General features: G+C 39.9%; 1 protein-coding gene across 1 annotated transcript in view; it reads right to left on the bottom strand.

Moving 5' to 3' along the window:
* The window catches only part of LOC139163191 (vomeronasal type-2 receptor 26-like), a 32,750-nt gene that overhangs the window by 13,366 nt on the left and 297 nt on the right, over positions 1-19,087 (bottom strand). The window contains exons 2-6 of the mRNA XM_070744152.1: positions 15,430-15,604; positions 13,455-13,746; positions 7,965-8,753; positions 6,326-6,538; positions 2,478-2,604 (exon numbers count right to left, since the gene is read on the bottom strand). Of these exons, the coding sequence (XP_070600253.1) occupies positions 2,478-2,604; positions 6,326-6,538; positions 7,965-8,753; positions 13,455-13,746; positions 15,430-15,604 (1,596 nt within the window). The remainder of the gene's footprint in view (positions 1-2,477; positions 2,605-6,325; positions 6,539-7,964; positions 8,754-13,454; positions 13,747-15,429; positions 15,605-19,087) is intronic.

Genomic DNA, 19,087 nt, shown 5'->3' with positions numbered 1-19,087 from the left:
AATATGGATTTGTTAAAGGAAGGAAGATTTATGAACCAATGAGAAACGTGGTTAATGTTATACACCATGCTACCAATACCAAAAGAAAATTAAGTATTTTAAAATTAGACGTGTACAAAGCCTTTGATAAAGTCAACCATGATTACCTGTTTCAATTATGCAAAGATTTAAATATGGGAGATTCATTTTGTAGAATTATAGAAACAATTTATAAGGATAATTTAGCCCATATTAGAGTAAATGGTAACAGAACAGAGACGATTAAAATTCAGAATGGAACTAAGCAGGGTTGCCCATTGTCCCCAATGTTATTTGCATTGGCAATTGAGGTTTTAGCAAATAAAATTAGAAATGATAAGGAATGGAGAGGTTATCAAAGAGGAAAATTTGAATTGAAATTAAATTTATTTGCAGATGATGCTATAATGATGTCTGAGACCCCAATCGAAATGATGAAAAGAATAATGATATTGCTCCAGGAATTTAAAGACCAATCGGGACTTATGGTTAATATAGAGAAATCTGAGATAATTTGTTTAAACACAGGCCCAAAAGAGCAAATTGAGATACAAAAAATATCAGGTTTGAAACTAGGATGTAAAAAAATGAAATATTTAGGAATCTGGTTGTTTAAGAATCCGATAAAAATTGCGACAGCCAACTATAATTTAATATGGAAAAAAATTCAGAAGCAGATAAAAAATTGGAGGGGGAAAAGGTTGGGAAGAATTGCCAAGATCAGAGCCCTTAAAATGATGATATTACCAAAAATGATGTATTTGTTTCAGGTTTTACCAGGTACCCTCCCTGGGGCAAAACTGAGAGAATGGGATAGTAAATTAAACTTTTGGATTGAAGGAAACAAAAGGCCTAGAATAAGAAAAAAATGGCAGTTTGCACAAGAGAAAGAGGGGGGGGTGGAGCCCATGCTTGGTACAATATAGAGAAGCATTTCAAATAGAAAGATTAATGGAATTACAGTTATGGGGGGAAAAGAAGTGGGTAAAGTTAGAAAAGGAAATTACCAATATAAATAATAAAGAGCTATTATTTAAAAATTGGAGTAGAATAGAAATCAGTAATTTAATCGACCCTCTGAAAGCATGTTTAGAAATATTGTCTAAATGGCAGAGAAAATGTGGAACTAGGAATTCCAAGCTATCAACGTTACATGTATTGAATATAGGTGATGATGTTAATTTAAGCAGAATTATTAAAGTATTAAATAGCAAAGGGGTAATGAGAATTGAACAATTATATGAGAAGGATGGAAGAGTTAGCAGAACTCGATTGGAATGGTGGCTTGGTCAACAGAAATGGCTGCAGATTAATGCAATAAGCAAATATCTAAATAAAAGTGAGAATAAAGAAGCTTTCTTATGAGAAGAAAATTGTTTAGAAAAAATAATAAAAGAAAAGATTAATGAGATAAAAGCCCAAGCCGGCAATATATATAGAATGTTATTGCAGGCGGAAGAGGAAGTAATAAAAAGTTTGACAAGATGCTAGCAAAATGATTTACAAATAAATGAAAGTGAAATGAAAGAAATAGTAGAAAATATATATAAGATCAAAAATACAAGAGTTAAAGAGATGAGAAGGAAAATTTTACATAAATGGTACTATACACCGGCTCAACTTGCACACTTCCAGGGGAAAGAGAAGGGTAATTGTTGGCATGGCTGCCAAAAAAAGGGAATCTTTATGCATATGTTCTGGGTGTGTGCAGAAATTCAGACATTCTGGAATGAAGTACAGAATGAAATTAAGAAAATGTTAAATATTAACTGGATAATTGCAAAAGAAATAGCGATTTTAATTAAACAAAGAAAATTAGGAGAATTCAAGGAAATAAAATCTGCAGCATTAGAAAGTGCTCAAGCAGTAGTGGTATTGGGTTGGAAAGACTCCACAAAATGGGCAATACAGAATTGGTACTGGTACATGGTGGACCACATACATTTTGAAATTATGGAAATAAGATTAAACAACTTTGATGAAAACAAACTGGAGAAGCTGATGGTACGATGGAATAAGGTGAAGGATTATATGTTGAGTAGAATCTGTGATGTAAATGTGAAAAATAAACTGCAATCACTCTTTTAGTAATATCTAATGCAAGATAGAGCCAAGGAAATACAGATAAACAAAATCAAAACTTTGGAATCTCCTTGTATGGGTGGTGGTGGTGAAGGGGGTGTCTTGTTTTGTAAGGTGATGGGCACATGCACTGTGCACTGTTATATGTTCGTTCTATGTATTATTCTATAAAATCAATAAAAATTTATTTTTAAAAAAAAGATGTGGATGAATATTGTGTTCATTGAAAATATATGCATTGATATATATATGGATATATGGACAAGTTGAAAATCACAATGAAGAATAAAAGAGTCAAATTCACATATATCTTTTAAAATGCACTTTGATAAAATTTTCTGGTTGAATCCAATGCCCTTTCCTCTGGTGTCACTTACCTTCCTGCATGGAGATGGTCCCCTCCGGACAAGGAACACAATCATAACAGCATATTGGTTCTTCTTTCCGAGCCCGTTTTACAAATCCAGGATGACAATTGTCCACACATTTGGACAGAGACAGAGACTAGGCAGAAAAACAAAATTATCTGCCAAATTTTTGTTTATTAAATTGATTGAAATAAAATGAAACTGTGCTTAAGAAAGAAACTTCTAGGCAACAGATCAAGACTATATAAAATGTTAGAAAGCCACTCCCCTTTGAAACTAATCCATATATTTCTTCCAGTTAAGATATTAAAAATATCTTTACAAACAGGGACTCTCAACCAGGGCCGGATTCCAAAATATTTTACTGCTGCTATGTGAGCATGGCTTAAATTTGTAGGTGTGTGGCTTAATTTTGTGGGAGTGGCTTGATGGGCATGTAACCTAGTGGGAGTGGCTTGGCAGTCATGTGACTGGGTGGGCATGTGACTAGATGGGCATGGCTAACTTGATGTCACTCATGTCAAGGATTAGATTTAGCGTTAGGGTGCCTGGCCTCCCCTCACCTCAAAGGCCTCAATGAGATACAATTTCCCTATCTGTTTACTGTCAGTTATTTTGAATTTGCATTGGAAATGTGGCAGATACCAGGCACAAGGTAGTTTTCTCCTGAAAGCAGGAGTTCTTTCTTCAGAAGGCTCTTTTACTTCTTCAATAGTATCAAAAAGTAGCTATTTACTCTACACTACACTACATTACAGAACAAGCCAACCCACCAACCACTATCAGACCACACTATACTAAATCACTAAACCAAACCATCAAACCAGACCACACCCATACAAAAGGTGTACAGTGTTCCCTCGATTTTCGCGGGAGATGCGTTCCGAGACCACCCGCGAAAGCCGAATTTCCGCGAAGTAGAGATGCAGAAGTAAATACACTATTTTTGGCTATGAACAGTATCCCAAGCCTTCCCTTAACACTTTAAACTCCTAAATTTACAATTTCCCATTCCCCTAGCAACCATTTAGATTATTACTCACCATGTTTATTTATTAAAGTTTATTTTTAAAAATGTTTTTTAAAGGCAGATGAAAGTTTGGCAATGACATATGATGTCATCGGGCGGGAAAAACCGTGGTATTTATTTATTTATTTATTTATTTATTTATTTATTTATTAGTTGGACTTGTATGCTGCCCCTCTCCGAAGACTCGGTATAGGGGGGAAAACTGCAAAGTATTTTTTAATTAATATTTTTGAAAATCCGTGGTATATACGTTCCGTGAAGTTTGAACCCGCGAAAATTGAGGGAACACTGTATTACATTATATACATGTACTGACCAATCAGATCATAGAACAGATTGCATCATTCTGCTGAAGCACCATGACTCAGCATTCATTTTACTTCTACTGTATTTGTAATATTAATTCAGGTTTATATCCTGACACCCCTTCTAATATTCAAGTATGTAATGTTGTGGTTGGATCACAGCCAGATCCTCTGGCAACAGACTTTGAGCCAGATGAACCTGGTCCATCTGGGCATGGTCAGCCTATGTGGCTGTCAGAGGAGTTGGACAGTGAGGAGGAAGGAGAGATTGGGTGTGAGGAGCCTGCAGAGGTTCCAGAACCCCCAACTGGGACTTTGTCTGGGTCTGATAAGGAAGAGGAGATTTATTTATTTATTTATTTATTTATCTATCTATCTATCTATCTATCTATCTATCTATCCATCCATTTATTTATTTATTTATTTATTTGTTTGCTTGTTTGTTTGTTTGTTTATTTATTTATTGTTAGAGTTGAAAGGGACCATGCAGGTCATCAAGTCCAACCCCCTGCCTGAGCAGGAACCCTATAGCACTCCAGCCAAATGGCAGTCCAATCTCCTCTTAAAAATGTCCAGAGTATTGGAGTTCACAACGTCCGCTGGTAGGTTGTTCCACTGGTTGATCATTCTGACCGTCAGGAAGTTCTGCTGAGGGATCCTATCCTGGATGCAAAGTTCAGAAAGATGAAAGGGAGGCAAGAACAGTTACACAGACTCAGAAGGAGGACTTGAGCACAGCTGTGTGCAGTCTGTACTCCCAGGGTGTATATAAAGGGGAGGAGTTGGGAGATTCCCTTTGCAGAAAACCAACATTTGATCCTTCGAAGGAAAAGAGCACGTTCAGAGTTTTTGCCTGTTGTTCAAGCCTACCTTGTTACAGTTCTGGACAATTTTAGGATTAAAGATTGCTGTGAGTAATTTCTGCGTTTGTTTTGGAAGGCTCGTTTATCAACTCTGCCTCCCGGTCTGAACTTTGGCAGTCAAGGGACATTCTTTTGTTATAATTTGTGTGTTGCACCAAACCTTATTGTAAATTGACCCTTTCATTTTGAAACATTGTGTCTGAGCCTTAGTTGATGGTTAATGTTGTCATTGGCTCTGGGCCAGCTCCTGCCCCAAGGACTGTGGGGGTGGATGTGGGTGAATCCTCCCAGGGTCAGAGGCCAGTTTTATTGCCGACTGCTTCTGACAGCGAAGTGTCTGAAGCAGAGAGCGGAAGTGAAATGGGATCCTCAGAGGAGGTAATGGCAGACAGCCCATTAGGTAGTCGCCCCCTGAGTGATTCATCATCGTTATCATCACTGGATTTGGAAGAAGAGACAGTCATTGATGTATGCAGGTGCAGGGCAATGTCTAGGAAAGAGCAACTGCGTAAATACTACAGGAAATAAGGTAGATCCCCTGTGGCTGGGTGTCATTAGACTAATTGGGGCTGCTGTTAAATAGTCAGCGGTTTGGCCTCTGGGTGCGGAAGTTTATCCGTTTGGTAAAGGAGGACGTGTGTTTTGTATCAGGATTCTACAAGGACTATCTTTGAACTCTTTTCAGAACTTTTGAACTAAATCATAGTCAAGTTTGTGACTTTGCGAATTCTTGAAGGAGAGTGGCTGTGACATCTTCACAGCTGCTTGTTATCTGCTTTGTGTTTGTTTATTGTTCTTCACAGCACTTAAGGTGGTTGCTTTGAAGGTGAGCATTTTGCCTGACTAAAAGTGTGTGTAGCTCCTCTTTTACTTTCAATAAAAAAAACATTGTTTTTGACTTACAACTGTATGTCTGAATTCCTACTTTTGAATTTAATTGAGGGCTCGTGCCGAGAAGCCCGGCAGAACAGTTAATAACTGGTTGGTTGCCGGGCGAGACAAAACTCATTCTGTCTATTGAGCCCTGTATGAGAAAGAGATATTTCCTTTCTCAGATAGATATTTAAGATAAGGTCCTTTCTATTGAAGAATTACAGTTTTGTTGTTAGTCATTACTTCTGTCCAAATCTTTGAGCCCTCAAGAAGCATAGCCTGACTTCCACTACCTCCCAAAATTAGAATTACAATAAGATGACATGGAAAGACAGAGCCACATTTATTTATTACTTAAATTTGGAGAATTATTTGTTTTAGTGGAAGACTTAAGACAGCTGACAATTAAGATAAGCAATTGCATTCAACTGGTTTGTAGATGGCTTAGAAGCCAGAAACCAAACATAAATAGCATTTAATTACAAAATAACCCACATTATTTAATTTGTCACAAAGGACTTTTGGGGTGGGGAGTAAAGGAAACTTTCAGTCCTTCATTTGTCTAACTTAAGGCATTATCTCATATTGGACCACATTGTGGTTCCATTTTGATTGAACACCTTGGATCAACTTTATAGCAACAGGAGGCCTATCCCAGTGGGATAAAACAGAGGCATAAATAACTTTGGTCACATATGAGCTCTTTAAAAATAACTGAGCCTGCTCTTTCAGAGGACACTAACATCAGCTACACAGAACAAAACAGTTTCCAATTTTTTCCTTCACCTTGTTGAGCAACTTTAGCCGTTCAAGAACATCTTGGTTGATAATAAACTTCTGTCTTTCAAGACTCCCCAGTTGTTCTTTGATGGGATCCTTCTTGGGGAAAAGCAACCAACTTACGATATTCAGATCTGCTGCTACATTTCCACTTTGGTCCAAGTATAGTTTCTCCCAGGAAAAATTGCAAAATCCATTCTTCTCCAAAAAGTGATGGAACTAGAATTCAAACATCCAGGAATTTTGAAAGGAGCCATTTTAAAGCTCAGCCTGGGAACAAGAAATGTTCAGCCTCCCTTTCACTATTTGCCTAAATGGAAATAACATTTAGACTGACACATTTGATATTATTTTTGTCTGCAAAATATGGCCACATGCATCCTTCCCCAACTCCATCACCACATCAAGAAACTACCTTGTCTTCCAGTCCGAATGTGAACCCTGCAGAGGAGGTGGAATAGCTATATCCTACAAAAAGTCACTAAACCTAAAAAGCATTGAAGATGCACATGACCTTACCCTCCCCTGAACCATTATCTGTGATCTATCCCTAAATACCCCAAATCCTTCTCTTCTGAAGTTTTTGCTAACACAGAACTGCCAATACAATACTCAGATTGAGGATTCCTTTTCCCCAAGTGCATTATTTTACATTTGGAAACATTAAACTTCAGTTTCCATTGCTTTGACCATTATCTGTGATCTATCCCTAAATGCCACACTTCGCTTCCTACCTTGTTACAGAGCCCCAGACTATGGCATCACCCATGCGAACAAATTAATCTCACTACTAATGTGGACTGCCTCCTGCCATATCCCTTTATCTTCCTTGGTGACCTCAACCTACCCCACATTAACTGGACCCTAAACAAATGCACTACAGAACCCATCCATGCAACCCTATACAATGCTGTTACCAATCTGGGACTCGACAAACTAGTAACAAATAATACTAGACTCAACAGCTGCCTAAACCTCATATTCGGCAACATCAGAAGTGCAATTTATTGTCTTATGTATTTATATTTGTAAATAATATTTGTTTGTTTGTTTGTTTGTTTGTTTGTTTGTTTGTTTATTTATTTATTTATTCATTCATTCATTCATTCATTCATTTATTTATTTATTTATTAGATTTGTATGCCACCCCTCTCCGAAGACTCGGGGTGGCTAACAACAATAAAAAAGACAATTTAACAAATCTAATATTAAAAAATAATCTAAAAACCCCAATTTAAGAGACCAATCATACATACAAACAAGCATACCATGTATAAATTCTATAAGCCTAGGGGGAAGGGAAAAAATTTCAGTTCCCCCATGCCTGACGACAGAGGTGGGTTTTAAGGAGCTTGCAAAAGGCAAGGAGGGTGGGGGCAACTCTGATATCTGGGGGGAGCTGGTTCCAGAGGGTCGGGGCCGCCACAGAGAATGACATTGTTTAGTTGACGGGACCCGGAGAAGGCAAACTCTGTGGGACCTAACAGTGCCTGCACTTTGGAACATAATCCTGTGAACTAAATATGGCATCAGCTTAGCCAACACTGTTGGGGTTTTTTTGAAGAAGGGTTTCCCTACATTAACATTGGATTTTTTTTTTCTAAATAGGAACTAGATTTGATGGATCCTTCTCAGGACTCCATACCTGCCATGGCTCTAGACTTGGAGCCCCCGATCTCTCTTTCTTCTCCATTTTTCTCCTTCTGGATATTGAGGAATATGCAACATTCAAGACATGGGCCAGAGTCTTAACAACACTATAAAAACGGTGGTCATTTTTCATCTGAATACTGTTCTTTTTCTCTTGCATTTCCACTGGTGCTATCTGGGTGCATCGTCTCCGTCCCTTGACCGAAAGGACATGCTTTGAAAAAGAACAGCGAAAAAACTGGTCTTCAAATTTGGCATCTCTGAAAAGATTGGATTGAAAGGCATTGTCATTTGACCTTTTTTCCTGAAAAGCAAAGGTCCAAATACTATGGATATATTTAAAAAGTTTATTCCTCGTCATTTTCACTTTCTCCACAATTGTGGTGATCCAGACTTTCCGTTCAATGGGTCCTGGCAAACCTTCAATTGCTAATTGAATGTGGTGAACTCTATCCACAAGGGAAGCAAATTCTATGAAGTGAACAAAGACATTGACTTCTTTCCACTTAGAAATGGCATTTCTGAGAGGTTCTGTATCTTTAGCCATTGAAAATTGTGAGATAACAACACAAATTCCATTTCTGACAAGCATAGGAGTGAAAATTCTCATGAAATGTTCTCCCTCCTCTGTGTCTGTTGAAAAGAGACCAATCAAGGTCCATCTGAAATGGATGAGTACTTGGACAATTCCTGAGTATTGGAACCCATTATGGGGCAGCATTTGATGGAAAAAGGGGATTTGACTTTTATCACTCAGAGCCTCTGAAACAATTCCAAAACTGATCTGAAAAAGCAATGAAGAATATGTATTATAGTATATTATAAGCTTTTAACATATCCAGTATGGTTCTCACAAACGTATTAGAATAGTTTATTGTTCTTAACCATTAAGCTATTTCAAGATAAAGAATACAAAGTGCAGCATATTAACAAGATTGAATGAAATCATTTGTCTAATCTTGGGTCGAAGATACTGATCTTTCTCTTTTCTAATAAAATTGACATGCAGATAATAGACGTGTTATGTTTTCTATGTCTAGAGCACTGCAATTTCAAATCAGTTCATTTTATAGATCGGCTTTTATTTATTTATTTATTTATTATTATTATTATTTATATTTGTATGCCACCCCTCTCCGAAGACTCAGGGTGGCTCACAACAACAATAAAAAACAGTATAGACAATGGAACAAATCTAATAATAGGAATTAAATAAAAAGCCCCAACTGTTAAAAAACCACACAACACATACATACCAAACATAAAATATAAGAGAGCCTGGGGGAGATGTCTTAGTTCCCCCATGCCTGGCGATATAGGTGGGTCTTGAGTAACTTGCGAAAGACAAGCAGGGTGGGGGCTGTTCTAATCTCCGGAGAGAGTTGGCCGCCACAGAAAAGGCTCTTCCCCTGGGGCCCGCCAAACGACATTGTTTGGTTGACGGGACCCAGAGAAGGCCAACTCTGTGGGACCTTATCGGCTGCTGGGATTCGTGCGGTAGAAGGCGGTTCCGGAGGTATTCTGGTCCAATGCCATGAAGGGCTTTAAAGGTCATTACCAACACTTTGAATTGTGACCGGAAACCAATCGGCAGCCAGTGCAGGCCACGGAGTGTTGTAGAAACATGGGCGAATCTAGGAAGCCCCACGATGGCTCTCGCGGCCGCCTTCTGCACGATCTGAAGTTTCTGAACACTTTTCAAAGGTAGCCCCATGTAGAGAGTGTTGCTGTAATCGAACCTCGAGGTGATAATTATCCATATTTAACATTGTATCCAGTTGCTTAAAGCTTATTCAAGTAAGATTTAAGCAACTGGATTACTTGGAGAGGGGGCATAGTCAGCTGTCGTGGAGACACGGAGTTCTCCATGCTCCCCATGGGAAACCCTGTCTTCCAGGAGCGCTGATTCCAGTGGAATCAGACCAGATCCTCCCAAAAGGGGAGATGAAAAAGGGGACTTGGTCAGCAATCTTTTTTGGGGTCGGCATACCCCAGAGAGAACTGGCTTGGAACTTCCACCGGCAGCGATGTGAAATTGGCTCTTTAGCCATCCTAGCCATGGAGACTACATTACAGAATGATTGAATTGGAATGTTGGATGTCATCTGAGAAGAAACGAGACCTAAGTGTTATGCTGGAGGACGAAGAGAAAAGAAGTCTAAACTTATGCTGAACTATTTCACTGGAGAAAAAAAATTATAGAATTTTTTATTATTGATTAATGAAGAAAAGAAACAGAAAAAGGTAGGGGAATTGCTAATTAGATATCAGAAGAGTTTGATTAACATTGAAGACTTGAAAAGCTACAACTAAATCCCATGTGGCTGGAATTTAATTATTTATTTTACTCAAAATTTGGGTTTAAAAGGAACTTTAAAACTTAAAGTTTAAATATTTTGGACTTTAAAAAGTTTAAAAGACACAAAGGTGAGACCACATTTGGAGTACTGTGTTCAGTTCTGGAGACCTCACCTACAAAAAGATATTGACAAAATTGAACGGGTCCAAAGACGGGCTACAAGAATGGTGGAAGGTCTTAAGTATAAAACGTATCAGGAAAGACTGAATGAACTCAATCTGTATAGTCTGGAAGACAGAAGGAAAAGGGGGGACATGATCGAAACATTTAAATATGTTAAAGGGTTAAATAGGGTTCAGGAGGGAAGTGTTTTTAACAGGAAAGTGAACACAAGAACAAGGGGACACAATCTGAAGTTAGTTGGGGGAAAGATCAAAGGCAACATGAGAAAATATTATTTTACTGAAAGAGTAGTAGATCCTTGGAACAAACTTCCAGCAGACGTGGTTGGGAAATCCACAGTAACTGAATTTAAACATGCCTGGGATAAACATATATCCATCCTAAGATAAAATACAGGAAATAGTAAAAGGGCAGACTAGATGGACCAAGAGGTCTTTTTCTGCCGTCAGTCTTCTATGTTTCTATGTTTCTATGTTTCTACTTTGGGATTTTGGGACTGTGCAGTACTGCCATCTGCTGGTAGAAGATTTGTTGGGGAGAGATTACATATGGTTTACACCAGTCTTTGTTCAGCTGTATCCTTGAAGCAAGAATCACTGGGCTACACTGAATGTTAATGTTTTTCTTTTCTACAAAATGTGATAAAGGGGAAACAAAAGGAGATATTATTGTTGTTGTTTTTGTTGAATTTTGAGTTTGGACTCTAAATGAACTTCAAGAAAAGAGAGAAAGCTATATTAAATACTAAAAATGATCCTTACATATGGAATAGATTAAAGTGACATCTTTTAAGCTGTTGGACAGCTGAAACAAGTTGATTCTTTGGATAAGGAGGAGATCAGGATGGAGATTCAGGAGTTAATGTATATTTATTTATTCATTCATTCATTCATTCATTCATTCATTCATTCATTCATTCATTCATTCATTTGTCCAATACACAAATACATAGAAAGAAAAATAGACATGTAGTAATATATATGAGGGTAAAAGTGAACTTAGAGGAGAGGATATATGAAAGAAAGAAAATATATATGATAAGTGAGAGAAAGGAAAGACAATTGGACAGGGGACGAAAGGCACACCAGTGCACTTATGTACGCCCCTTACTGGCCTCTTAGGAACCTGGAGAGGTCAATCGTGGAGAGTCTAAGGGAGAAATGTTGGGGGTTAGGGGTTGACACAATTGAGTCCGGTAATGAGTTCCATGCTTTGATAACTCGATTGTTGAAATCATATTTTTTACAGTCATGTTTGGAGCGGTTCGTATTAAGTTTGAATCTGTTGCGTGCTCTTGTGTTGTTGCGGTTGAAGCTGAAGTAGTCATTGACTGGTAGGACGTTGCAGCATATGATCTTGTGGGCAATACTCAAATCGTGTTTTAGGCGCTGTAGTTCTAGGCTTTCTAGGCCCAGGATTGTTAGTCTATTTTCGTAGGATATTCTGTTTCGAGTGGAGGAGTGAAGGGCTCTTCTGGTGAAATATCTTTGGACATTTTCAAGGGTGTTGATGTCTGAGATGTGGTATGGGTTCCAGACAGATGAGCAGTAGTCTAGGATGGGTCTGGCAAAAGTTCTGTAGGCTCTTGTGAGTAGTGTGAGATTGCCTGAGCAGAAGCTGTGTAGAATCAGGTTAACAACTCTTTTTTGGCGATATTGTTACAGTGGGCTTTAGCACTTAGGTCATTCGATATTAGTATTCCAAGGTCTTTTACTGAGTGTGGGTTGGCAGTGAGAGATTGTTTATTCAGTTCGTATGTGCGTTTGGATTCTGTTTGCCGATGTGGAGGGTAGAGCATTTGTTGGTTGATATTTGAAGTTGCCAGGTGTTAGACCAGTCTGAGACAAAGTCCAGGTCTTTTTGGAGAGTGAGTGGTTTGTAGTTTCTTTATCGAGACAGGTATGTTATTTTTTCATTTACCTCTGGAAGAAGTGAGTGGCACATGTAGTTCTATAAGCCTTTTGATTTGGAGTAAGAACATATTGTACAGTGGTGATGCAGTTAGAGAACAAGGATTGCCAGTTAAGGATTGAGAGATTGGCATCTATGAGATCATAGTTGGCTTTCCTAAAATTGTACTTAGGAGCCACACTCTTCTGGTGAGTGTTTAGATGATGTAGGTTGAGGTTGAAGTTGATCGTACTGTGGTCGCTGTTGGAGAAGGGTTCTTTTGTGTGCAGTCCATAGGTAGCACTTTTGCTGTTGCAGAATATGAGGTCGAGACAGTTGTTGAGTCTGGTGTTGTTTGATACTAATTGTTCCAGTCCTAGGCTGGTGATGGCGTTATAGATGGCGGTATGTATAGGTTCAATGGAGCATTCATTTAGTGACCAGTTGATGTGTGGTAGGTTGAGGTCACCAAGGAAGATAATGGAATAGGGGCAGGAGGTTGCCCAAGTTAGGAGGGAGGTTAGTTTAGTTGCATGGGTAATGTCGTAGTTTGGAGCTCTGTAGCACAGAAGGAAACGGTGTAGTGTTCAGGGAAATGTCACAAACTAGGCTTTCAGGGAGGATAAGATCATGTGCAACTTGAATGTGTTTTAGATTGAGTGAGCTTTTGTAGAATATCTACAATGATCTACAATAGAATATCTACAATGATCTTCAAAAAACTTAGGGAATGTAAAGATGCAACAAAATATTTGATTGAGCTTACAACTGGAAAGGAGTTGCAGATTGTTCTGGTCACACCATGAAGCTAATTGTTTGACCTCCCCTCTGTAGGTAGATGAATCATTGTCTCGAATGAGTCCAATCACTGTTGTATCATCTGCCAATTTTAGTAGTTTAACAGATGGATCATTAGAGATGTAGTCATTGGTTTACAGAGAGAAGTGGAGAAAGCAAACAGCTTGGGGGACCCCTGTGCTAATTGTAAAGGTATCTGATGTAATTCTGTTTACCTTCACCTGTGGCTATCTGTTTGTTAGAATCTGTTTCAATCTATTGCCCACTCACCAACAATCTTCTCACTTTACCAGTTACAGAAATACACAAACAAACCTGTGGGACTTTGTAGGTGCCTACTAATGTGGACATCTGAATGGAGATGTTATCAAGAGATCCATCAAGAATAGCCATCAAGTTGTCCTTCTTTCCACAGCTGTAGTTGGGAACATTGGCTTCTCCAGTTGAGAGCATGTCCAGCAAGGCATCTGAAGTCCCAAGGGTGTTGAAATAATTGTCATGGATGTTGTAGCCAAGTGTGAGATTGTAAAAAAGCTGAGAATTCTTGTTTATTTGTTGAATGGCAAAAATGAAGCATAAGATTCTTGCTGGATAAATAAATGAACTACTGTAAAAAATGTTCATCAAAACATTATTTCTAACAACAAAAACAAAATGTTTTCATTTATTTATTTCTCTACACAAGCCCATTCAGCCTTAAACTAAAAAGTTCAAAGCAAGAAACAAATTATGGCCGGCGCCCCCCCCACTTTTTATTTGTTATGAGTGTTGAGAAGGTGGGATGGAGATTTAATATTTAAAATGTATCATTATTTGTAATAGTGCTCATTTTTAATTTGTGCAATGACCAAGATTCAAAATAATTCAATCAGAAAAACATTGTTCTATGCAACGATCTCCATCAGAGTGTAAGCAGGGACATGAAAATCAATCATGGAAGATGGGAGAAAACATTTGCACTGAGAGAGGAAGCAGAGATGATCATGGGGAACAGGAGAAAACATTTGTGCTGGGAGAGGAAGCAAAAATGATTGTGGGAGATGGGAGAAAACACTTGCACTGGCAGAGAAAGCAGAAGTTCTGGCAGTTCTGTGTTAGCAAAAACTTCAGAAGAGAAGGATTTAGGGGTAGTGATTTCTGACAGTCTCAAAATGGTGAGCAGTGTGGTCAGGCGGTAGGGAAAGCAAGTAGGATGCTTGGCTGCATAGCTAGAGGTATAACAAGCAGGAAGAGGGAGATTGTGATCCCGCTATATAGAGTGCTGGTGAGACCACATTTGGAGTACTGTGTTCAGTTCTGGAGACCTCACCTACAAAAAGATATTGACAAAATTGAACGGGTCCAAAGATGGGCTACAAGAATGGTGGAAGATCTTAAGCATAAAACGTATCAGGAAAGACTTAATGAACTCAATCTGTATAGTCTGGAGGACAGAAGGAAAAGGGGGGACATGATCGAAACATTTAAATATGTCAAAGGGTTAAATAAGGTTCAGGAGGGAAGTGTTTTTAATAGGAAAGTGAACACAAGAACAAGGGGACACAATCTGAAGTTAGTTGGGGGAAAGATCAAAGGCAACATGAGAAAATATTATTTGACTGAAAGAGTAGTAGATCCTTGGAACAAACTTCTAGCAGACATGGTTGGTAAATCCACAGTAACTGAATTTAAACATGCCTGGGATAAACATATATCCATTGTAAGATAAAATACAGGAAATAGCATAAGGGCAGACCAGATGGATCATGAGGACTTTTTCTGCCACCAGTCTTCTATGTTTCTATGTTTCTAAACCACTCCAAACGTGACTGCAGAAAATACAACTTCAGCAACAGAATAACCAATGCATGGAATGCAATACCTGACTCTGTGATTACTTCCCAAAATGCCAAAAACCTTAGGCGTAGACTATCTACAGTCAACCTCACACCATTGTGCCTACTGTCCCTGCCCTAGTGTCCTATTGCCTAATTTACCTGTACCTACTTTGCTAATGTTTATGTTTATACCAATACCTACTACTTTTAAATGCATGACAAACAAACAAACAAATAAACAAACAAACAAACAAATAAATAAATAAATAAATAAATAAAATCTAAATGGTTTAAGAAATTAAAGAGGTCCTTCAATATAGGAGTAAGTGAAAGAAAAAGAAGTATGTTAGCACTGCAAATGGAGAGAATGCAACTCCATCTCATCTGAATGACTTACGAGGGAGATTGAGTGTAAGGAGCTGTTTTGAAAGACAGCATTGTGTGGGATATTATTGTGGCAATGGACACTATACCAATGAGGTGATCTCCTGGCCTGTAATAACTCCGTAGCTTTTTTCCCTCGTGTTCTTTCAAATTCAGCAGACATTTCATTCTCAGCTTCCCAGAGACTGGTTGGGACATCAGCAGAAGCAGAAGTAGGAGGAGGAGATCCATAATTCATGGGCTGACTCAATCCTTTTCCTGATTCTAAGGAAGAACAAGAGAGTTTGAAGAATTCAAAGTCATGGAATGGAAATGAGAGTGACTTTCTGGACGGAGAGAGAGACGATCACCTGGAAAGGAGCGAAAGGAAAGGTACATTAATGTCCTGAATGTCCCAAAAATATGTGCCGCACAGAATGTGACCTGAGACATTTATCCTTTTCTGATGCAAGATGCCTTTCAAGTAGCTTCAGTCTGATGTTTACATCAAAGATGATCACTGAAGAAATATCAGGAGAGATCTAACAGACCAAGATTTTAATAATTACTGTAAGAAGCAACATCTCCTCTTGGGAAGACTGAACTACTTCTGGGCCTCCATGTGCAAAGGAGATACTCAAAAAAAGCATAGTGAAAAATCATAGATATACCTCTAGAGGCCATTGGTCTGAAGTGGTTGTTGTCCTTTCTTCTCTCTCTTCCCCCGGGGCAGCTCCACCCTTCCTCTCCATTGGTGTGTGGGGAAAACAGCAAACCACTTCCTGCAGTAGGTGACTGGACTAGCATCCCTATGGAGAAGGGGGGAATTTTTCTCCCATTGCTATTCAGTGGGCCAACCTTCCCCCTTCTCATGCCTGGAGCAAAGCACTTGTTTGTTTGTTTGTTTGTTTGTTTGTTTGTTTGTTTGTTGGTTGGTTGGTTGGTTGGTTGGTTGGTTGGTTGGTTGGTTGGTTTATCAGATTTGTATGCCACCCCTCTCCATAGACTCGGGGCGGCTAACAACAATAATAAGACAATATAAACAAATCTAATATTTAAGTTAATTTAAAAACCCTAATTTAAGAAACCAATAATACATACAGACATACCATGCATAAATTTTATAAGCCTAGGGGGAAGGGAAAATCTCAATTCCCCCATGCCTGATGACAGAGGTCGGTTTTAAGGAGCTTATGAAAGGCAAGGAGGGTGGGGGCAATCCTGATATCTGGGGGGAGTTGGTTCCAAGGGTCGGGGCTGCCACAGAGAAGGCTCTTCCCCTGGGTCCCGCCAACTGACATTGTTAAGTCGATGGGACCCGGAGAAGGCCAACTCTGTGAGACCTAACTGGTCACTGGGATTCATGCGGCAGAAGGTGGTCCCGAAGATATTCTGGTCCGATGCCATGAAGGGCTTTATAGGTCATAACCAACACTTTGAATTGTGACTGGAAACCAATGCAGACTGCGGAGTGTTGGTGTAACATGGGCATATTTGGGGAAGCCCATGACTGCTCTCGCAGCTGCATTCTGCACGATCTGAAGTTTCCGAACACTTTTCAAAGGTAGCCCCATGTAGAGAGCATTACAGTACTCGAGCCTCGAGGTGATGAGGGCATGAGTGACTGTGAGCAGTGACTCCCGGTCCAGAAAGGCCAAAAATGGTGCACCAGATGAACCTGGAAAAACACCTCCCTCGCCACAGCTGAAAGATGTTTATCTAATGTAAGCTGTGGATCGAGGAGGGCGCCCAAGTTGTGAACCCTCTCTGAGGAGGTTAGTGATTCCCCACCAAGGGTAATGGAGGGACAGATGGGGTTGTCCTTGGGAGGCAAAACCCACAGCCACTACTGTCTTATCAGGGTTGAGTTTGAGTCTGTTGACACCCATCCAGACTCCAACAGCCTCCAGGCACCAGCACATCACTTCCACTGCTTCGCTGACTGGACAACGGGTGGAGATGTAGAGCTGGGTATCATCTGCATACTGATGATACCTCACCCCATGCCCTTGGATGATCTCACCCAGAGGTTTCATATAGATTATTTGTTTGTTTGTTTGTTTGTTTTGTCAAAATACATAATGTAAGGTTCAAAGGATATAATCATAGTAAAAATACAGTAATAGAAGAATGGCAGATAAGACATTAGGAATAATATGGAAGAAATAATCATTGGGAGTAATAAATAGGATTCATAAACATAGACATAAACATAAGAAAGACATTACAGAGACATTAGGACAGGGGACGGAAGGTGCGCTGGAATCCTCATACAAACACACACAAATCCTCATGCAAATACACAACGCACACAGAGTGGGGAATGGAAAGGAAGGAAGGGGAGCAAAATAAAATGAAATTCGGGGATTCTGAGAGACTGGAGGATTAGTAATGGGGCTTAGAGGAGCTGGAGTGAGAATTTGTGCTGTAGGAAGAGCAGTGAGACAGGCCGTTCCCCAGTTGCTCCACATGCCCCCACAACACTCCAAGATCCCCCATGCTTGCCACTGCCCTTTCTGCCCACCAACTGCTCCTGCCACTGCCAGGGAAGTACCGCCGCCAGGGACAACAGGGTGGTGGCTTCAAGGACAACACTCCCAGCGACCAGTTAGGTCCCACAGAGTGGGCCTTCTCTGGGTCCTGTCAACAAAACAATGTCATTTGGCGGGACCCAGGGGAAGAGCTTTCCCTGTGGCGGCCCCGGCCCTCTGGAACCAATTCCCCCCGGAGATTAGAATTGCCCCCACCCTCCTTGCCTTTCGTACGCTCCTTAAAACCCACCTCTGCCGTCAGGCATGGGGGAACTGAGATATTCTTTCCCCCTAGGCCTTTACAATTTATGTATGGTACGTTTGTTTGGTTTTACAATAAGGGTTTTTAGCTGTTTTTGTATTGGATTTACATGCTGTATTTTATTATTGTTGTTAGCCGCCCCGAGTCTACGGAGAAGGGCGGCATACAAATCAAATCAAATCAAATCAAATCAAATCAAATCAAATCAAATCAAATCAAAAAATAAATAAGCAAGCAAGCAAGCAAGCAAGCGAATGAAAGAAAGAAAGAAAGAAAGAAAGAAAGAAAGAAAGAAAGAAAGAAAGAAAGAAGGCCAGGGCTTCCCTGTCTCCCCACCAGAGCAGGCTTCTCCTGCAGCCCCAACCCTTTTGCAGGAAGCAAGGAAGGGAAAGCCCAGCCTGCTATTCCTGATGCCCCCAAACCATCGCGCCTGGCAGTGACTATTCTCACGCTGCCATTTCCCAGCGGCTGTAGGAACAGTAGGCTGGGACTTCTCTCCCTCCTGGAGTCTTCTACTTCATGAGAAGGCTTCTGCTGTGATCCCAAGCCTTTAGCAGGGAGGGAGGTAATCCTCAGTCTGCTGTTCCTGCAGCCACCATGGAAATGTGTGAGAATAGCCACTGCTAAACGTGAAGGTGTGAGGATGGCAGAAACAGTGGGCTGGGTTTTCTTTGCCCAGAGTGCAAGGCTGGCAAGAAGAGGAGGAGTGGTGGCGACAAACCATTTGAGCTGGCAAAATTTGGTGCAGGAATTTTTCGAGGCCCAAAACACTATCATGCGTGCACACACAGAATTTTGGCTTGTGCCCAGCCAAGTTTCAAGTTTTGCACCAGCTGCAACCTCAGGGAAAGAGGGGAGCAGTGGCTATTATAGCCCAAAAGACCTTCAGCTTACGCAGGCTCTCTGCACCTGAGTTAGTTGGAGAGGGGCGGCATACAAATCTAAAAAATAAATAAATAAATAAATAAATAAATA

The sequence above is a fragment of the Erythrolamprus reginae genome, chromosome 2, assembly GCF_031021105.1.
Source record: "Erythrolamprus reginae isolate rEryReg1 chromosome 2, rEryReg1.hap1, whole genome shotgun sequence".
NCBI lineage: Eukaryota > Metazoa > Chordata > Lepidosauria > Squamata > Dipsadidae > Erythrolamprus > Erythrolamprus reginae.
This window is presented reverse-complemented; position numbering and strand designations above follow the sequence as displayed.